This window comes from Neltuma alba, unplaced genomic scaffold (assembly GCF_004799145.2).
Source record: "Neltuma alba isolate B1F8T4 unplaced genomic scaffold, ASM479914v2 tig00002887_pilon, whole genome shotgun sequence".
Taxonomy (NCBI): Eukaryota; Viridiplantae; Streptophyta; class Magnoliopsida; order Fabales; family Fabaceae; genus Neltuma; species Neltuma alba.
The window spans coordinates 50,195-70,912 of NW_021633058.1; the positions used below are offsets into that span (position 1 = coordinate 50,195).

Genomic DNA, 20,718 nt, shown 5'->3' on the forward strand with positions numbered 1-20,718 from the left:
AAGGGTAATTTAGAGAAAACTGATAAATATGAGAAATAGATCTTAAATTTAAGATCAAAACCAACTCAAAAATTGGGTTCTATATTAAGAACCGGAGGAGTATTAGGATTTAGAATCAGAAATTAGATTAGATTAGCCTGGAAACACTCGTAAACAATGGGTTCTGGGCCAAAAATGTTTTGGGTCGGAACAAGGCAAATTATGATTTTGATAATAATAGTCTGGAAAAGCAGATTTTTATTGATATGGAATATCTTATATTTATGCCGATAAACAAGCTCCTTGGTGGGCGAGTGACATTTTTAGCCTGCCTTGAGCAGAGGAATGACGGGAATACTATGAATCATATGAACTGTCCCACGTGGATGCGTGCATCCGCTATTGGAGTCTTTTTCCCTAGGATGATGCGAGTGTCTGGTTCTCTTTCTTCAATGGTAATAATGATAATTCCACTAATAATAATACTCCTCCGGTCCTTATTATAAGACCCAATTTGACTTTTTATTTGGTCCTAATTATAAGACCCAATCCATTTTGTCTCTTATATTTATGCATTTTTTTCCAAGATAATCCTTCTAATAATGATAGTTTTAGCCAATATACTTAATTAGCAAGGATTTTTAGGAATGACAACACTTATTTATTATAAATAACCAACTTAACTTACTTCCTTAATCTCCTCAAATAAGTCAATTGGGTCTTATAATTAGAACCGGAGGAGTATTACATTTGTGATCATTTATAATTAATACTTTCTTTGGGAACTCCGCAAAAAAAAAAAATAAAGAAAGAAAGGGTATCATTATCTTTTCACCGAAAAAATTTAGTTTCATTTTAGTCCAATAGGTTGCAGTGAAATTTAAGAATTTTTTGGCAGCTATTAGAAATTACTCCTTTGATTCTATTTATAAAACACTTTCAGTATATTGCACAAAGACTAAGAAAAATTTTAAAATTAACACTTCATTAAAACATGACAACTTTTTAACTTTACCTTTCTTTAATATATATACACTTTTTAAAAAAGGATAATTATCTATATTATAATAAGTGAATGACGAAATAGTACATTTATGTTAAAAAGTTAATGAAGTGACTTATAAATAAGACTAAAGATTCTCTTCTCTCACTCTGTCCCATAAATAGGACCAGAGAAGTAAATTGCTACGATGGGGACTATTTGAAATTTTTCTTACAACTTATTTGGGGTAGTATTTGCGCCACTCCAAACTTGGTTTCAGCTCTTTCCCTTGTTTGGAACTTGGATGGAGGAAAAGGTCCAAACAAAAAAAAACAAGAAGAAGAGGTGAAAGAATAGTGAAAAGGGAATATTTAAAAAAAAAAAATCGTAAAAAAATCTACTATTTTGGAATTTTTTCCATCTAATATACTCCTCCGGTCCTTATTATAAGACCCAATTTGACTTTTTATTTGGTCCTAATTATAAGACCCAATCCATTTTCTCTCTTATATTTATGCATTTTTTTCCAAGATAATCCTTCTAATAATGATAGTTTTAGCCAATATACTTAATTAGCAAGGATATTTTAGGAATAACAACACTTATTTATTATAAATAACCAACTTAACTTACTTCCTTAATCTCCTCAAATAAGTCAATTGGGTCTTATAATTAGGACCGGAGGAGTATTTATTTTCTAATTTTTCCCCATCCAAACAAACAAGAGGTCACCCTCGGTTGTGAATGGCAATAATGGAGGTGATGTCATTGATTTATAAGGATGAGAGGTTGGGAGGAAGAGGACGAGGAGCTGAGAGCGCATTGAGTTTGGTGGGGTAACACAAATTATGAGGCGATTTGGAAATACGCGGTGAGAATGAATGAGGACGATGGTCGTGCTTTTTAAGATAATTGATCTCACAAAATGTTACTCCTCCGATCCTTATTATAAGACCCCATTTGACTTTTTATTTGGTCCTAATTATAAGACCCTAATATATTTTGTCTCTTATATTTATGCATTTTTTCCAAGATAATCCTTCTAATAATGATAGTTTTAGTCAATATACTTAATTAACAAGGATATTTTAGGAATGACAACACTTATTTATTATAAATAACCAACTTAACTTACTTCCTTAATCTCCTCAAATAAGTCAATTGGGTCTTATAATTAGGACCGGAGGAGTATAACCATTAGATGTGTTGGACCTGGGATTGGATTGTTCATTCAGGCTTGGCACATGAAAGCTACCTCTTTGTTTTGGATCCACTCATTGTGACTTTTGGATGTTCAATTTCAACTTCCTTTACTTCCTAATTCTCGTCCATGTGCTTGTTATAAACTTAAAATAATTAATTCACAATAATAAATAATTAGTTAAAATTATCTCAAAATAATAAATAGATTAGAAATATACTTTTGTTTCCAAAAATGCCATTATAATAAATGAGAAAAAAAGATAAAAGAGAATATATAGAAAAATATGATAAGAGAAAAATAATTAAAGATAACATAAAAAAATGCATTAAATATTGAGACAAATCCAAATTGAAACTTATAAAATAAACTACACTCATTTTTAAATTTGAAACTTATAAATAGAATTAAGAAATACTTATTGGTTCCAAACCCACCTGCCATCATGGCTCCTCTCTTTCATTTTGTTGTTCAAATGAAAAGTTAGATAACATTACTCAAAACAGCAAAAGATCACAGCTAAACTCCCTCATCATTCTCCACCTAATACACATATGGAGGTTGATCAAGAATACAAAAGTTAATAACAATAATGTCACATGATTAAAACTTAAATGTATAATTTTATTCTTTATTTCTTATTGTACTGACTTTGTTTGTACAGAATATAATGTTTATTAAATATGGATAGTGAGAAAATTATTAAATTTTAAGGCAAGATTAATAAAATTTAATTTAACTTTTTTAACTTATGCGCACATACTAAGAATGGCTCATAGAACAAGACGAGTACATGCACTAGAATGATGACATCTAAAATCATGGTCTGAAAGGCAAAACTATAGTTTGGATAAGATGACATCATAAAAGCCTTAATTTCTTTTGAAACCTTGGTTACAGATGAAACCATGGTTTTGAAGGCTGAAACCATGGTTTGGTAAGAATTGAAAAATCGTTGCTTCTGGGGAGTGAAAGCTGAGTCATTGGAATGATAATGAGGAGTCAGATGGGAGCAACGGTCTATTTTGACCAAAAACACCCAAATTAATAATTTTCAAGGAAAATTAATAATTTTTTGTTCACAACAAAATAATTCACCTTCTCCAAAAATATTTCACTCTTATATTTTATAAATATATATACACATATTAATTATTTATTAATTAAATTATCTTATATATTATTAATTATGTTGGTAAAAATATATTATTAACAATTTTATTCCTTCAAATTAAAATATATTATAAAATTTATCTTTTATGTAATTATCATATTAACTTATATCATTTTAGTAATTTATACATATAAAAATTGCTTCTGTTAAAAATTATTCAAACACTCTCATTTTATCAGAATCACTTTTTCGTAAAATTTATTTTTTATAAAATCTATTTTTCAGAAGTTATTTTCTAAATTATAGTTTGATTTTATGCGAACGCTCATTCAATATCCTTACATCTTTAATGACCCACCGAGGAAAAAATAGTTAGTTGGCTAACGCATATTGGGCCTCACCGGCCACAAACCCGGTGCACAACCGTCAACGCCTTTGGATAAGAACAATCCAACTTTGCGGTCCCTAATTAATACTCTCGCATTTTCTCTGAGATGTTATTACTATAGTATATTTCTCCAATGAGTTTTTTTAATAAACTTATTAGAATTTCACCTTATTTGTAGTCAGGCTTGCGTAGTTTTTTTTTTTTTCACTAGATGCTCATAGTTTCGACTTTCAATTGATTTTTAATCAGCTCCAAAATAAGGATTGCTAACAAAAATAATAGGAATCTGATTTAAAATCTAGTAATAGTATAAGAACTTGACATAAAAATATAAAAACCTGATTAACTAAAAATTGCAAATTAATTTTTCTTAAAATAAGATCCTGTTAAGCATGTCGGCCCAATATCATGATGGCAGCAACCAGCAACTAGCGGCGGACCTTTTTTTTCAAAAAAAGAAAATAAATAAATAAAATCAGCGAGGTGGGGTCATTTGGTGGAACCCACAAAAGGAAAGGAAAAGGGCGTGTGGTGCGCACTTGCGATATTGACGTTGTTTCCTAGGAAGCTGCCATTGTTTCAACGTGGTCGTTCTCCGCCCACTTCACACATAGAACCCCTGATTTTATTCATATTTTATATTGAAACCCCAACCATCAAACTAATATTCCACTTTGATCCGCCTTCTTATTGTTCCCTTTTGTTTGTATCTTCTAAATTATTATTATTCAAATTAAATCTTGTCTCTAGCTTCTGATGCAGCCCAACTATAAGTTTTCTTTTCCTTTGCTTGCCAGTGTTTTTTATGCTAAAATTTGAGCTTGACGATCTTTTTCACAAGCTAAAGATTGTTACAATGTTTTTCTTTTCTCAGATTATTACAAGATTTTTATGCTCCATTATGGCTGTCCACATCTTTTAATATATATATTTTTTGTCATGATGAAATTTGTCTTCATATGAGTTACATCTTTTACGGAATTTGTAATATTTTTTCTTTTTTCTTAAGCGTTGATATATATAAAAGACAGTAATACATATCAAACACCAACTCGCCAAAAAAAGTAAAAAGGCAGAACTTACCAACTATAAAGACTAACATTGTAACTATTTGATGCGAAATTAAGATTACCAACAAACTAAAGCATAAAAGCATATCAAGGTCAACTTCTAGCAGCATGAGGAAGACCAATGCTAACAACCAAAGCTAGGAGGTATGCTATAGGTGCAAATCCAAGAAGGACAAAGACTAGCATTTTGCTAAACAACTTTGACTGGATTTAAATGGAGCACTGTAACAATAGTGACAATATTCTAAATGTAACACGTGCAAAGCCACCAACAAAGGTTGGGTCTAGCAGAAGGGACTAGTCCCTTATAATATGGCAAACCAAAGTTTAAATCCTTGCTGGGAAAGGTGCCCACATTTAATACCCAACAGTGTCTCAAATAGGATTGTCTCGAATAGGAAGACATCTATACTTTAGCAAAAAAACACGTGTAAAGCCAAATGCCATCTATGATATCCCATTATGCCCCAATCCATATACTTGATGAAGAACCCTCAAAACGATTCAATAACATTACAAACATGAATCGTGAACTTCAAAGATGTTCATACTCTACATAGCCAGACACAAATGTAAAAAATACAAGGTTTTGGATTGAATTGTGTTGATATGATTGTGATTTGTGACAAAATAAAATGTCATGTTTATTAAGAGTTTAGATTTTTAATTCGCACAGTCATCTAACTATCATTACAAAAAAATATCATAATAACTCCAATCCTAATTATAAGACCTTATTTGTAGACTACAAACAAAATCTTATAATTAAGACCGGAGATAGTAATATAATTTTGGATGTTTATAACTCATTCCAGCATACTTTATGAGCATTTTTACTCCTAAATTGAAACATGTATTTGTGCGTGCGTGTGTTACTTGTGTGTGGTCACAGTTGAGATGGGTGATAAAATAACATTATGTTGGCTAACAAAGAATAAGATGATTTGATCCGGCCAAAGAAAAAGAAAGAGTAATATAAACTTTGAATATGAATTCATCACCCTTATGAAACAATTGCATATTATACATTCAAAAATGGATAGAGAAAAGAGGATGTATGAGTATTATTAAGAAAATCACGGATAATTAAACTTTTATATTATTTTTTTGAAATGTTCAACAGATATATAGATTATTAAAGAAGATTGATACATGCCTAATTGGAAGGGACAAAGTGGCAAAGTGGGTTGCGGAAGGTAGTGAGAAGACGAAGTCAAATTCAAGGGGAGGGCCACATGCAATTACGAGCGTTTGGAACTTGGAATGCTGATGGCGAAATCACTATTTGAAACAGACCAAAATACTGAGACTAATAATACTAATAATATTCAAGGACTTCAAAATATTGACATGTCAATTAGAGACCATGGTCCTCCTCCGCATTAACAATTTTGGGTAAAAAAAATCAATTAGCATAAATGTCTCTAAATTGAAAACCTTATAATTTTCTTTTTCAAGAATAAAGGGGCATGTGAAAACGTCTAAAGACTAGTTTGGTTAGAAGAAGTCCACATATATAATATTTTAAGCGAGTAACTCTATTTCATAGGAAGAATATTAATGATAACACTTTCAATATCAATTTTAAAATTCAAAAATAAATATTACTCCTCCGGTCCTTAATATAGGACTCAATTATTGAGTTGGTTTTGGTCATAAATATAAGACCCATTTATCATATTTATCAATTTTCTCTAAATTACCCTTATGGATACTCACTCAACCATAATCAAGTAGAAGAAAAAGATGGGTATTAAGAAAGATGACTATGATATTTTAGGAAAAATGTGTCATATTTCTTATAATTAACTAACTTACCTAACTTCTTTAATTTAATTAAATTAGTTAAATAGGTATTATATTAAGGACTGGAGGAGTATCAAAAAATGTTTAAATGTAACCTGGAACTTGATTTCCAACCACTAGTATCAAAACAGCGCCTTTATAGTCAATTCACCCCTGAACCCCAAGACTGAAATGACATTTTAAGATGGTAGTAAGTTTTAAAGCGTGATTATTTATTTAATTTGGGTCAAAAGCGTCAATTTCGGCAGGATAATTTAATGAAGCCAGTTGTGAAGAACAGACACCGTTTGGGTAAAAAGGTGGGTGGGCTTTCCCAGGAATTAATTATTAAAGTGGGAATGACCTGCCACTGGAATTTTCAGTCTCACGCAGGCGATAAAGCAACCAGAAAGAGCCTTCCCCAGATACACACCGGCAAATAATAAAAATATCTTACTGAGCTGGTAGATTAACTAGCAGCGTAATTATCCATTAATTGTTAATTTAATTAAACTATGTAAAGGGCAAATTGGGCATTTGATGTGGAGATGATAATGAATGCGTCTTGACATTTGAGGCCCCTAAATGGCCTGTGGTTTTAGGTTGGGAGTTAAAGAGGTTTCTATCATTATGCGTCAAAATTAAGTTTGCAATTTAATGGCCTCCCATCTTCGTATCCATTTCACGTTGTGTGGTTCCACTTTCTAGTCCTCCTCTCATACGAGTACTCTACTCATTTTATCCTATTTATAAAATATTTCTAATATATTTTACACAAATTTAAAAAAAAACTTTAAAATATATTAATTCTCTATTAAAATATAATAATTTTTTAATTTTATCCATATTTAATATATAGACCTTTTAAAAGAGATAACTACTTACATTATAATAGATGAAAGACAAAATAGTATGTTCACACTGAAAATTTAATAAAGTAGCTTATAATTAGGAAAAAAAATCTTCTCTCTCTGTCTTATATTGGTAAATAGGATCAGAGGAGTATGTAACACATACCAAAACTAAAAATGAAAGGAAAAAGCAAAAATTGTCCTAATTTTTGTGCATCATATCAATGATGCTTCTTAATTGAAAACATACTAATATAATCGTACTCTTTCCTCTGGCCAAATATATAATAGTACTCTTTTTGTTTTTAAAATATATAAGTTTTTTTTTTTAAATTTAAACACGCATATCCAGGAATCTGACACTTTAGCCAATTTTTCAATTAGGATGGAATAATTATTATATTGTCAAATTTATCCCTAATTATTGTGTTGAATATGCCAAAATGGGCATTGCATTACTAAGATTTTTGTTTTGTTTTTGCCAAGGAATAAAGATATTTATGTATAAGGGAGAATCTTACAAAAAGAAGTTAGAAATTACTAAATTCCAAATTTTAATAGGTTTTGACAATACTAAACTTGTAAACAATAATATATTTTTGTAAAAAAATTTTATTTGTGATTTTTTTTTGAGATTTTCCTTGCCCATAAATATTACTAGGAACTAAATTTAAGCATATGTTTAGTGAGAGAGAGAAATTGAAGGTCTTCCAACTTCCGAAGCATGTGATAATTGAAAAATATAAGAAATATTTATACATAGATCCAAATAGACAAGATATTGTAGGCATATAAGAGCACTAACTCAATATGAAGAAGGGTTGCCATTATTAGTAATTTTTAATGTCTTAATCTTAATTAAAGGGTAAATGATGGTCACTCGAATTGTATGCTTTGTCATATCTGACTATGCTCCCTTTTAATTTAATTGTATTACAACTCAAATCCAATCAATTACTTAAACCATCAAGAAACCACAACTCAAGCTTCCCGAATTTTTAATTCTCAAAAGGGGGAAAAAAATCATTCACAGGCTTCAAGTTGCTTTAGGTAAGAAAATTAAATATAAATAAATCCTAAAAAATTCATATTTATGAGTTATATTTGCATAGTCAAATTTAACTCTTTACATTCATAAGCAAACTGAATTGCCTCAATTCTGATTCCAATTCTACTTTTTGTGCTGGTTTCGGTAAACAATTGCAATTCCAAATCAATGAAAGATCAAGGATATGAAAAAAAAAAAAAAATTATAGAGGTAAAGAGTGAGAAGAGAGAAACTTATACGCATAAATCGAGGTGACCTAATTTAGCTAACCATTGTAATTACCAACACTCTCACTTTGTGCTTCTCTTCCTTCCTTCACCTACCCCCTCCCTCATTTTCTCAGTCCCTTCCCTAATTTTTTTCGTAAATTATGAACATTATAATTTATTATAAATTTCATATTTTATATTAATACATTTATTATCTTATCTGTTTTTATGCAATTTCTCACTCGGTCTAAATAATATATAAATAAATTTTTCTTTGCTAAGCACAGGTTATTAAATTTGGGTATCTCTCCAAACGACGATTCAAATTTTAGTTCATCACATTGTAAGCGACTAACATGTTTTATTAGAGCAGACTAGACTCATCCACACTGTTGTGAATAAATTACTTTGATCATGCCTAAGGCGTGCTTATTTTGAAACATTTTCTTGCTTCTACAATTCTTTTATATAATAATTTAGTGAAAGAAAATGTAATTTAAAAAAAATGGCATGCATCTATTTCGTTTTCTTTTAGGTTCATTCTCCGTTTTCTTTTCTAAAATACTTTACGTACTAAATATTGCCTTACGTTTTGTTGTAGTTGTAGTTAGTTGCATTTATAAATATAGTATGCTTTTTAATTTTTTTTCTTAATTTTTTTGCAAGATATGTAGCATGCAAGTTGAAATGTAGAATTTTTATTTTCCGGCCAACGAGTTGAAATGTAGATTGTAGATGAGAAAAGAAAATTTTTAAACAGAATAACATATTATGTCGCTTTAGGAGATTTTAATTTACGTCTCTCTTAAATTTTCCCCACTAAATAGGGCCGCCGAAAGAAAATAGCCAGAAAAAGTGAAGAACATAAATCACACCTGCCTTCAAATTAAATAAATTGGGAGGATATTACCTTTTGATATTTTCTAAATTTTAATTAATGTAATAAAAAGAGGTTTTTTTTTTTGGGGCCAACAACAAAATCAAAATTGATTTAAGAAAACAAAAAAAGGGTAAAAAGTTCCAATAAGATACTATCTCTGATCCTAATTATAAGAAGTAGTTGATTAATTTAAAGAGATTAAGAAAAAAAAGTTAAGTTAGTTATTTGTAATAAATATCTGTTGTTTTTCTTAAAATATCCTTGCCAATCAAGTATATTGGTTAAAACTACTATTGTTAGAGGGACTACTTTAGAAAAAAATATATAAATATGAGAGACAAAATAGATTGGGGTCTTATATTTATGACTAAAATAAAAATTAAATAAGATCTTATACTAAACAACAGAGTCTTTTGATTGATTTTAACAAACAAAACGATGAAAGCTTCTTCACCAGACTCAAATAATATAAAAATTGATTTGGCCATATATTAGGATAAAAGTTGAATTTTGTTCTCTGTGTCGTCAAACTTCTTATTTTTGAAGTCCCCAAAAAATGGTCTCAAATATTCAAATGAACTTTAAGATAATGTGTGTGTGTATATATAGTTCAGATATAAATGACAAGGATAATTTCCCAAAATGTTCAACAGAAATATTTACCCAAAATTAATAAAAAAATGTAAAATACTTTTTTTGTCAGGGCCTTTATATTGGAAAAAAATGAAATTATTCTGATAAAAAAAGAAATTTTAATTCATATATGTTGTTAAATTTTTACGGCTAAATTGTCAATTAATTATTTTTGAATAATTTATTAAATAATATAGGGATAATAGTTGGAGAAATGCCAGGAATGAAATGCAGGAAAATACAAAGACGGTGGACCGAGGATTAGTTGTCAAGTGGAGGCGAGTCTCTCTCAATAGTCAATACTCAGACTCATTAATTTCATGACACTTGGATCGGATCCGGACATCACCCTCTTTGTAAATCACGAAGCCACTGCCAAACTTTGATCCAACGATCACAAATACGGTCACACGCATCTAACCATGAGCCTCCCAACATACTATCATCCCCTCCATTACGTTCGGCACATGTCAATATATAATGGCTGCCACACTTGGCTGAACATCCCCAACGTAATGAATCATTGAATACAAAAAAAGAAAAACAAAAAACTTTTACGATAGGTGAATTATTTGTTTATGTTGTCTGTTAATTCACTTATACGAGGGAAATCATTTAGTATTTATAGTTTGTCATCATTTTTAATTTGGTATATGTATATTTTTTTAATTGAATATTGTAATTTTAACTAATCAACAACATATCTAAGGATTGGGTTGTTGACAGAGCACGATGGCGTCGTGTGATTCATGTAGCCGATCCCACCTAGTGGGATAAGGCTTGTTGTTTGTTATTGTAATTTTAACTTTTACATATGATTAACAATATTAACAAAATAAAATTACAGTGTTTAATTAAAAATAAAAAATATATAATTATCAAACTAAAAATTAAGAAAAAACTATAGATACTTGTAAAATGATTTTTCTGACGATTTATTATCTTTGATTTTCTATATATAATTTATTTTATACTATAAATTGTATTACATTTATATTAAAAATAAGATGCAATATAAGTTCTGAATAAGATGACTTTCAAGTCTTATCATCTACTTTTTATGTCAATTTTTAAAAATCTGTTTCTAAAAGATTAATGTATATCATATTTTGACTCATATATTTAATAATGATTCCAACGTTTAAAATAAAATGGATTTGTTCATATTTACTTCTCAATTTTCTATTCGATTGCTTAATGTTAAAAAATTGCCCAGGGAAAAAAGTAAGAAAACGGCGTAATTTTTTTAATTAATTATTAGGAATAAATAAATAAATTATCTTGCAACCGTATTAAAGAAGGCCCCACAGATTTTGACGTCCATGGCACTTTAGTAATAAGAGGGGGAAAGGACGCAAACTGGCACCCTTTTTATTGTTGGGAGGGAGGCGAGAAGGAACCACCATTCTCATCTTTTCCCATTTCTGATCTCTCCTGTCTCTCCAGGAAGCTTCAATCACAAAGCAAGGCAAAGAAGGAGAGAGAGGAAGGGAGAGACAGAAAAACAAAGGGTGAAGAGAATTCTGCGAGCTTATAAAGGCTCTGTCTTTGCTCATTCTCTTGTATTTTAGTCTCCTCTCGGTTCTTCTTTCTCTCTGTACTATAGCAGCATTCATAAGTACGACTCACATTTCTTCAGCGGCCATCATGATCTCTTATAATAGCAGCAGCTTCCTGGTAAGTTGAACTGAGGATTTTGAAACATATTTCGTCTCTTTGATCTGAAGCTCACGCCTATTTGCTATCTTGCATTTCTGGGATTTGGCATTTCCTGTTGATTAATCAGAAATTGATTGTCTTCTCTTCTACTTTTTAATATAACAAGAACCTAAAGTCGGTAAATGAAACTAATGTTTCTGGGTCCTCTGTTCAGCGATCAAGAACTAATTTTTGTCCCTTTTTTATTTATATTACGTGATTTGTCTATCTGTGTACTGAGAATTTGTCCTGTCACTGAGCAATTTCGATGCAGAGCAACACAGGAGTAGGTGGGTCTTGCAGTAACTTCTCTGATGCCCAGAGAAGATGTTCAGGTGCTCCGAGGATAGTATGTATGGCTCAAAGCAGCCAGTCAAATGACCGAAATGCCAGCGTGGCGGTGGAGACCAAGTTGAATGGAATTAAAGATGATTCTGTGGTGGTCGACGTGAACGGCAAACCTACCGTTGGCGGCGGCGTTCAGGACACTTATGGCGAAGATAGAGCCACAGAGGACCAGTTCGTTACGCCTTGGAGTCTCTCTGTTGCCAGGTCTCATATTGACTCATTTTGATAAATACCTATTATAGAACTCAATATATATGAATTTAGATAAAATCTAGACGAGTATGTGGTCGCTTCTGAGTTCGGGTAATGGGTATTTGATTGAAAGGTCTTGATCTAACGAAAAGGGGGAAAAAACGATTTCTTTTTGGGTATAATTTTCTAGCAACTTGATTATTTTAATTTTTGTCTTCGAACTCAGTGATCTGTATATTCTGCTTTTTGTTTTGTCCATTATCTTATTTACATTTCGGGGTTCTGTTTCATGTTCTTTGATTGGAAGGTTTCATTGTTTTTTTATTTTAGCTCATTTGACAGGCATGCATCTCTACTGTACGACTTTATATCAAGCAGTTTTCTTATTTGGCCCCTCCTTTTCTGTTTGAGTGTTTGGATTGGTTTCTTTCTTTTGAGGCTGTTTCCTGTGATTTGTGGTTGAACATGATGTCCTAGATATGATACCCTATGATGTCCTAGATATGATACCTATACTTAGTAGTGTTTTTTTTTTTTTTTTGGGCAGTGGATATACTTTGTTGCGAGATCCACACCACAACAAAGGGCTTGCCTTTACCGAGAAAGAGAGGGATGCCCACTACTTGCGTGGTCTTCTGCCTCCAACAACTATTTCTCAAGATACTCAGGTGATCAATGCATGAAAATACTTCTGAATGACTTCTGTTTATGTTTTCTTTATGACATCAGTTCAAACTGACTGTCATTTTATTGTTCAGGTGAAGAAAATGATCCGACATATTCGTCAATATCAGGTTCCGTTGCAGAAGTACATGGCAATGATGGATCTTCAGGTGCACTTGTAAAAATAATTTAATAAAGCAATATTTTTGTCTGCTTCTGCACGTAAAAGTTTGTTCTTGTATCATCAGAAGGATTTTAATTTTTCTGTGAACTGCAATCTGACAAAATATGTAATTATGGATTTTGATGATAACTCCTGAAATCTCGCACTGAAACTTTAAATGGCTTTTGGCTGCGAGGACTGTAGCTATCATTGCTTTGCCTATTGGATTTGATTTACACTTTTGAAATTCATGTTTGCATATTGTGAGGAAAGTGTCTGCACATTAGATTTGTTATGGAATTGCAACCAAAGCTTCATATTTCATATTTGTTTCAGGAGCGAAATGAAAGGCTGTTTTACAAACTTCTTATTGACCATGTTGAGGAGTTACTTCCAGTTGTCTATACTCCAACTGTAGGAGAAGCTTGCCAGAAGTATGGTAGCATCTTTATGCGTCCTCAAGGCCTTTATATCAGTCTCAAAGAAAAGTAAGTTTGACTTAGATGACCTTTTGCCTGCTTAAGCGCTCTGTGTCAGCAATGTCCTGAGGAAAGTGTTTGCATAGTTAGAATACTTTCTCATTTGTTCCTGACGATAACTATTCCTTCTTTTGGGCCGTTAAAGGGGGAGGGTTCTTGAAGTTCTAAGGAATTGGCCTCAGAGGGACATTCAAGTCATTGTTGTAACTGATGGAGAGCGGATCTTGGGTCTCGGAGATCTTGGTTGTCAGGTAACTTCTACAATGGTAATTTACATATATAATTTATGATATAGGGAAGCATAGAATCTAATAACGTAACCTCTCTCAGGGAATGGGAATACCAGTGGGGAAACTTTCTTTATATACGGCACTTGGAGGAGTCCGTCCCTCCGCTGTAAGTATTTCATGTCCACTTGACTTGTTAGGTATTGATGAGGAATATATTGGTGAACTTGATTTGTCACGATTTGCATTATTTGCTTGGGTAGCTTAAATTCGTGAGTGTTTATTATGATCCCAAGAGTGTCAGCATTTAATTGAGCTTTTCTTCTCGAGCTTATTTATATACATATATATTTGTTGTACATTTATTTTAATAACTATGATACCATCTTGTGTTCTGTTTGCCTCAGTGCCTGCCCATTACCATTGATGTGGGTACAAACAATGAGACCTTGTTAAATGACGAGTTATATATTGGGCTTAAGCAAAGACGAGCAACTGGACAGGTTCGTGATTCATTTATTCATTTTTAATCCAGAGCATTTAGGTTATCCATTTTTTTCATAGTATTCATATTGCTTCAACTTTTCTGCTTGCAGGAATATGCTGAACTTATCCATGAATTTATGACAGCTGTCAAGCAAATTTATGGGGAAAAGGTCCTCATCCAGGTACTAGGCCATGACCGAAGACATTATTTCTGTGGTCTCTTGGACTTCAAAACTTACTAAAAATTTCCTGAAACTGTTGTGCCTATTGTTTCAGTTTGAAGACTTTGCAAACCACAATGCATTTGATCTACTTGAAAAATACAGTTCAACTCATCTTGTATTTAATGACGATATTCAGGTAAGAAATTCTTGTCTTGAGTAATGAATTTTGGCACTTCGATGATAATATTTCTTAATATGTGATCTTTAATTCACTCCAGGGGACAGCATCAGTGGTCCTTGCTGGATTAGTTGCTTCTCTGAAAGTAGTTGGGGGAAATTTAGCTGACCACAGATTCTTATTCCTTGGTGCTGGAGAGGTATGTCCACATGATTATAAGATCATTTTTCTTTCTTATTTGGTTCTCAGAGATGGAAAGACAAGTTTAATAATTTTCCCGATCTTGAGGAGAAATTAAAGAATATCATGTCCTCATGGCTGAGTTATATTGGCTGGTGGTTGCAGGCTGGCACTGGAATAGCTGAACTCATAGCACTTGAAATTTCTAAACAGGTTGATAGTCACTTTTAGAATGCTGGCGTGGTTTGAGCATTGCATGTATTAATTTAGATTTGTTGAGCAATTGCTATTGATTATGCAGACAAATGCCCCACTTGAGGAAGTGCGCAAGAACATTTGGTTGGTTGACTCAAAGGTTGTTTATAACCCTCTCTGTAGCTTTGCCCCGTAAAGCTTAATTTTCATCTTCCAGCTGAATAATGTTCTGTTATACTGTTTCAGGGATTGATTGTTAGTTCCAGAAAAGATTCGCTCCAACATTTTAAGAAACCGTGGGCTCATGACCATGAGCCTGTTAAAAATCTATTAGATGCTGTGAATGTACGCCCAGCAATTCTTTCTCTACTCTTTCACTTGCTCACGCACGTGCTTGTGCACGCCTGAAAATGTACAGGAAAAAGGTTTGAATTCTTACATTTCCAATCTTATTGTCTCAGCAAATTAAGCCAACAGTGTTGATTGGAACATCTGGACGAGGCAAAACCTTCACGAAAGAGGTTGTTGAAGCTATGGCCACCATTAATAAGGTGTAGTTTCTTAATCAGTCCATTAATCTATTTTTTATGGGTTTTTATTTCCGCTTAAGCTGGCTAACAATGTGCTTTGTATGATAATGATTGCAGAGACCCATTATATTTGCTCTTTCCAATCCAACATCTCAGTCAGAATGTACCGCTGAAGAAGCATATAAATGGAGCAAGGTAATTTGAAGATGCAGTTAGCATCTTTTCAGAAGAACTTTTTCTTCTTCTTATCAATTCGTATAATTAAAGGGAAAGACTTGTGTGAATTTCCTCGAACGTTTATTATTTGGTTCTCCTGTAAACAAAAAAGGTGGATGACGTCTCTTCAGCAATGCAATCATGTTATACTGTACAGTAAAAAAGATAACGACATTTGTCTATTAAAGATCTAAAACAAACACCATACTTCACCTTAAGTTTTTTTCTCATAATGACCATTATTGACTGCTCTTTTTTGGGTTCCTTATCCATGTGCTGTCAGGGGCGTGCTGTATTTGCTAGCGGGAGCCCATTTCCTCCTGTTGAGTACGAGGGAAAAGTGTTTGTGCCTGGCCAGGTCGTAAACTCTAGCCCTATCCTCTAGAGTATTTATTCGTGTACTACGTACTAAACATTGGCACAAGAAATTAGGACTAATTTGTGATCCTCCCTCCTCCATGTGTATCAGGCCAATAACGCTTACATCTTTCCTGGATTTGGTCTGGGCTTAATAATGTCTGGGACAATCCGAGTGCATGAAGACCTGCTCCTGGCAGCCTGTAAGTGCACAGGAAACTTGAACTGCCACAACTGATCCATAGCTTTAAGCATTCTAATTTTGAAACTCACAAGAATTCTTCCTCTATTTTAATCTCTCCTAGTCCTCCTTATGACTTTTGATTGTTTTCTGAAATGTAATATTTGCACCAACATTTTAATTGAAGAAACTCCATGAAAGTCTAAGTCAAATTCGAAAGCTGCTGACAGCTTTTTTCTCTTGCTTTTTGACAATTAAACTTGATTCTTTGGAATTCTCCTTAATTTTAGTTTGTTTGGTGAAACAAATTTAATGATTTACAATTTGCATTTGTTTCAACAGCGGAAGCCTTAGCTGCGCAAGTGACCCAAGAGAACTTTGACAAAGGGCTCATATTCCCACCCTTCTCTGACATCAGAAAGATTTCAGCACACATAGCTGCTAATGTTGCTGCCAAGGCTTATGAGCTCGGTGAGCCTCTTTTTTCTTCCCCAATTTTTCATTGCTAATTTGGAACTAACATCTCATGGCTCATGAAGCCTTCCTGTATTTAGATAATTAGATAATCGGTAATTGAATTTTCGTTTGTGTCAGGCCTGGCCACCCGCCTTCCTCAACCCAAAGATTTGGTGAAGCATGCTGAGAGCTGTATGTATTCCCCGCTATATCGTGGCTATCGGTAAAGCCACAACACATTAGGACTTCCTCATTTCTTGGTTTGATCATGAAATCATTATACTGTCATTTTTTGTTTTTTTTTTTTTTTTTCCCTTTTTTGACTCAGAAAATGCCCTAATTCATGTTCTGTTGGTACAAGTAATTGGGTGAGTCTTGGGTAAGTAACTAGTTGGGTGCTGGTAGTTGTAATTGGACTACAGTGAATTAGTCATAGCCTAAAAAATGTTGTGTAGTTGTACCATTACGTGTTCAAATTTGCAAAAATGAAGCACATCTCAAAGAGCCTTTTTAAGTATTTGTGTGATCATCCATTTGCAAGCCAGTCTGGTGTATAGCTTGATGGAGAAAACACCAAAGCCTGAATTTGGTTTGTATGAATAGTGAAGAGAAAGGGAGGAGTACCAAAATCAGGAAGATTGTCATTTTGCGTTTTAATCGGAAGGCTAAGAACGCTAACAAGTCTTGTAACAGACTATCGATGACAAAGACTTGAGCATAAGCTGCATCTCTGTCTGCAAGATGCTACCTTGGGGGCCTGGGGGCTCCACGTTAATAATCATCGGAAATATTTATATGATAAAGAAGGATAATGGACAATACTGATAGTTATGTTAAGTTCCCAGTGTTTATTATGTTAAGGCTTTGAAGGACATGTTTTATTTGTAAGATATTATTAAATTATAAACTCATAAAAAAAAAACTACACATGACGTAATAAATGTGAATGCGGGAATTGAGCTAAGTATTTTCCTTTATCAATTTCTTCTATCTTATTGAATGATTTTGAAGGAACCAAGCCTGAAATTTCTAAATAACTGAGTGTAAATTTAACCAGCATTGTTTATGAGAAGCTCTGCTCCATATCTATGTTAGTTGTAACATTATTCCTCAGTTTTTATAGTTTTCAAAGAAACTTTTTTCTGAATCAAGCCAAAGAAATACTACCTCCAGTTCTAATTATAAGGTCTTATTTGTAGAAGTCTTGTAATAAAGACCGGAGGTAGTATTTTTTATATAAAAAAAAGTCTACTTAGTTCAGTTACTGACTCATCTTCACTAAGGACCGGAGGTAGTATTTTTTTATGAAAAAAGTCTACTTAGTTCAGTTACTGACTCATCTTCACTAAGGACCGGAGGTAGTATTTTTTATATGAAAAAAAGTCTACTTAATTCAGTTACTGACTCATCTTCACTTGTAAGTTGTAATCGTGCTTCGAGAAAGGCGTTTAGAAGCTTTTTTTTTTATAACCTAAATGCTACATACAGTAAAAAAAAAAAACCAAATTGCTAATTTCAAAAAGTATTGACTGATATGCTGTATTTAAAATCATTCTTCAGGTGAATAGTTTTCAAAGTCATTCTTCTGATAAACAATTTCTTCAGAATCAGGCATTTATGTATGTGAAGTGACTGAAAATCATTATTCTGGTGAATAATTTCAAAACTTCATCATCTGATGAACGACTTCTCACCTTCTCTCCTAATAAATAAAAGTAGAATGATTAGTATAATGATTTAACAATCATTTGAATGACAAATCATGACTAAATAATTAAAGAAAAGTATTGATAATTACACAATAATATTAAAAATTTCTGGGTCCAGGTTCTCCAAGGAAAATATAGAAGAGAGAGAAGCATGAGGGATCAATTAGTAGTGAAAAAACCAGACTCAACAGTGTGAAAGGAAATGGGCAAGATGTGGGAGCAGTTTACAGAAAACATAGAGAAAGGAAGAACACGAAGTCAATGAGTAGAGGAGGAATACAGATGGAAAGTTATGAGTAATGGGAAATTTTCGACAGCAAGTGCTTATAAATGGTTAAAAAGCATGAGGTCGAGTGGAGGAAGAAACCAATGGAGCCAGATATGAAAACTAAAAATACCAGAGAGGGTAAGAGTATTTATGTGGCGAGTCCTGCATAAAAGAATACCAATGAAAGAGCTTACGGCCAAGTGGGACAGAGATCAAGGGTGTAGTCCCATTTGCAATAGGGGGATAGAGACTACTTTGCATGCATTGAGAGATTGTCCTTATACAACCTTTATTTGGAGGCTATTAGTGCCTATTCAAGAAAGAATCAACTTCTTTGGAAATAATTGGACGAGATGGGTGCAGAAAAACATCCACCGTAAGGAGAACTTCACTGAGAAGATATTATGGGCTGAGTTATTCGCAGTGGGATGTTGGCAAATTTGGAAATGGAGAAACCTATGGGTACACATTCAAAACTTCGAGTTACCCATCAAGCCGGAGAAGGTGATCAAAGGCTACCTGGAGAACTACCATCACATATGGGGGGATGGTTTATGGGGAAAAAACGAGGCAAACGACAAGGGAGTTAAATGGAGTAAACCAAAATCTGGATGATGTAAACTTAACACAGATGGTACTGGAACTACAAATGGCGACAATGGATATGGAGGAGTAATAAGGGAAGACTGCGGTGAATGGCTAGGAGGCCTCTCCTTACCACCAGAATGTAGTGCATTGAGGGACAAGCGAGAGGTATATTGGAAGGATTGGAAGTTTGCTGGCAAATGGGATTCAAGAAAATCGAAGTGGAATGTGATGCAGAAATGTTTGTGGAGGCAATCAAGAATAACAGAAATATTGAGGGAAACTACTACACCTTTCCTAGAATCCAGCAAATGCTATGCTTAGAGTGGCAAGTTTAAATAACCCATATTTACCGAGAAGGTAATCACTGCGCTGGTAAAATGGCCGTGATGAGTTTGAATCAGAATGAAATAAAGATGAGATGGCAGTCACCTCCAGATGGAATGCTCCAGACACTGAAAGAAGACCTTGATGGTTTAGTAAGTTTTACAGTTAAGTTGTTGTAGTCGGTAGTAGTTTGTTTATTTTCTTTGTTCACCAAGAAAAAAAAAAACAAAGAACAATGAAAGTGGATCAAATAAACCACAGAGGAAGAAGAAGAAAAGTGAACTTCTCATTTTATGGCCACATCCATCCATGCAAATCAACAACGATTGCTCCCCACGGACACATTTTCCTCCGTTCGTCCCACTTTCAGCAGCAGCAGCATTGTGGGTGCAGTGACCTGCGAGGTTGAGTTGAGGGGTCTGGCCATCCCCAAAGCTCGAAAGGAAGCCAAATAGTACGCAGAGTATCTTCCAGTTGCACATGTCTCCGTAAGATTGCCTTCGTCAATAGTCTGCCCCCAGGAAACGGCAATGTCATCGGATGTGGAAGAGGAAATTAGGATGAGAAGTAGGAAAGGAAGGAGTAGAAGAAAAATCATGGTCATCTTGCTCGGTCACTGGCCATAAGAGGAAGCAAAAAACTAAAGTTGAAGAAGTAGAATATATAAAACAAGTACCTTTACTGTAGCTTCACGGGTTTGCATGGGGAGGATGAGTTGAGTTGACAAATAAGAGAAGTGAATATTTGCATTGGGAAGGAAATCGTAAAAAGGGATTCATATGTGGGAATATTGCACTCAAAAAATGAAATCATTCAGGTAAAGAATGATTTCACTTTTTATCAGATAACATATAAATCGTTCTTGACAAAATAACTGTATACAATTTGAAAATCATTTTTATCAAGAACAATTTTAAGTATAACATACTGATAAATATTTTAAAATTATAGTATTTTGGTTTTTTTTTGTGTATAA

The 20,718-nt window shown here is 33.2% G+C and overlaps 1 protein-coding gene across 1 annotated transcript; it reads left to right on the forward strand.

Moving 5' to 3' along the window:
• The first annotated feature begins 11,532 nt into the window (after nucleotides 1-11,532).
• Nucleotides 11,533-17,382, forward strand: LOC114739699 (NADP-dependent malic enzyme-like). The gene is made up of 20 exons (XM_028927775.1): nucleotides 11,533-11,817; nucleotides 12,113-12,390; nucleotides 12,926-13,046; nucleotides 13,137-13,211; nucleotides 13,541-13,692; nucleotides 13,829-13,934; nucleotides 14,014-14,079; nucleotides 14,318-14,413; nucleotides 14,507-14,578; nucleotides 14,673-14,756; nucleotides 14,839-14,937; nucleotides 15,084-15,131; nucleotides 15,220-15,273; nucleotides 15,360-15,458; nucleotides 15,575-15,664; nucleotides 15,761-15,838; nucleotides 16,143-16,217; nucleotides 16,329-16,419; nucleotides 16,740-16,868; nucleotides 16,992-17,382. Exons 1-20 carry the CDS (start codon nucleotides 11,788-11,790, stop codon nucleotides 17,078-17,080), a joined length of 1,932 nt encoding a protein of 643 aa, XP_028783608.1. The 5' UTR covers nucleotides 11,533-11,787; the 3' UTR covers nucleotides 17,081-17,382.
• Nucleotides 17,383-20,718: the final 3,336 nt, after the last annotated feature.

Bases quoted from the DNA above. Each gene is read 5' to 3' on its own strand.
- LOC114739699 (XM_028927775.1), top strand. From the start codon at position 11,788: ATGATCTCTTATAATAGCAGCAGCTTCCTG. The intron at 15,274-15,359 runs GTTGTTTATAAC...ATACTGTTTCAG, and splicing joins TTTGGTTGGTTGACTCAAAG to GGATTGATTGTTAGTTCCAG. The intron at 16,420-16,739 runs GTAAGTGCACAG...TTGTTTCAACAG, and splicing joins AGACCTGCTCCTGGCAGCCT to CGGAAGCCTTAGCTGCGCAA.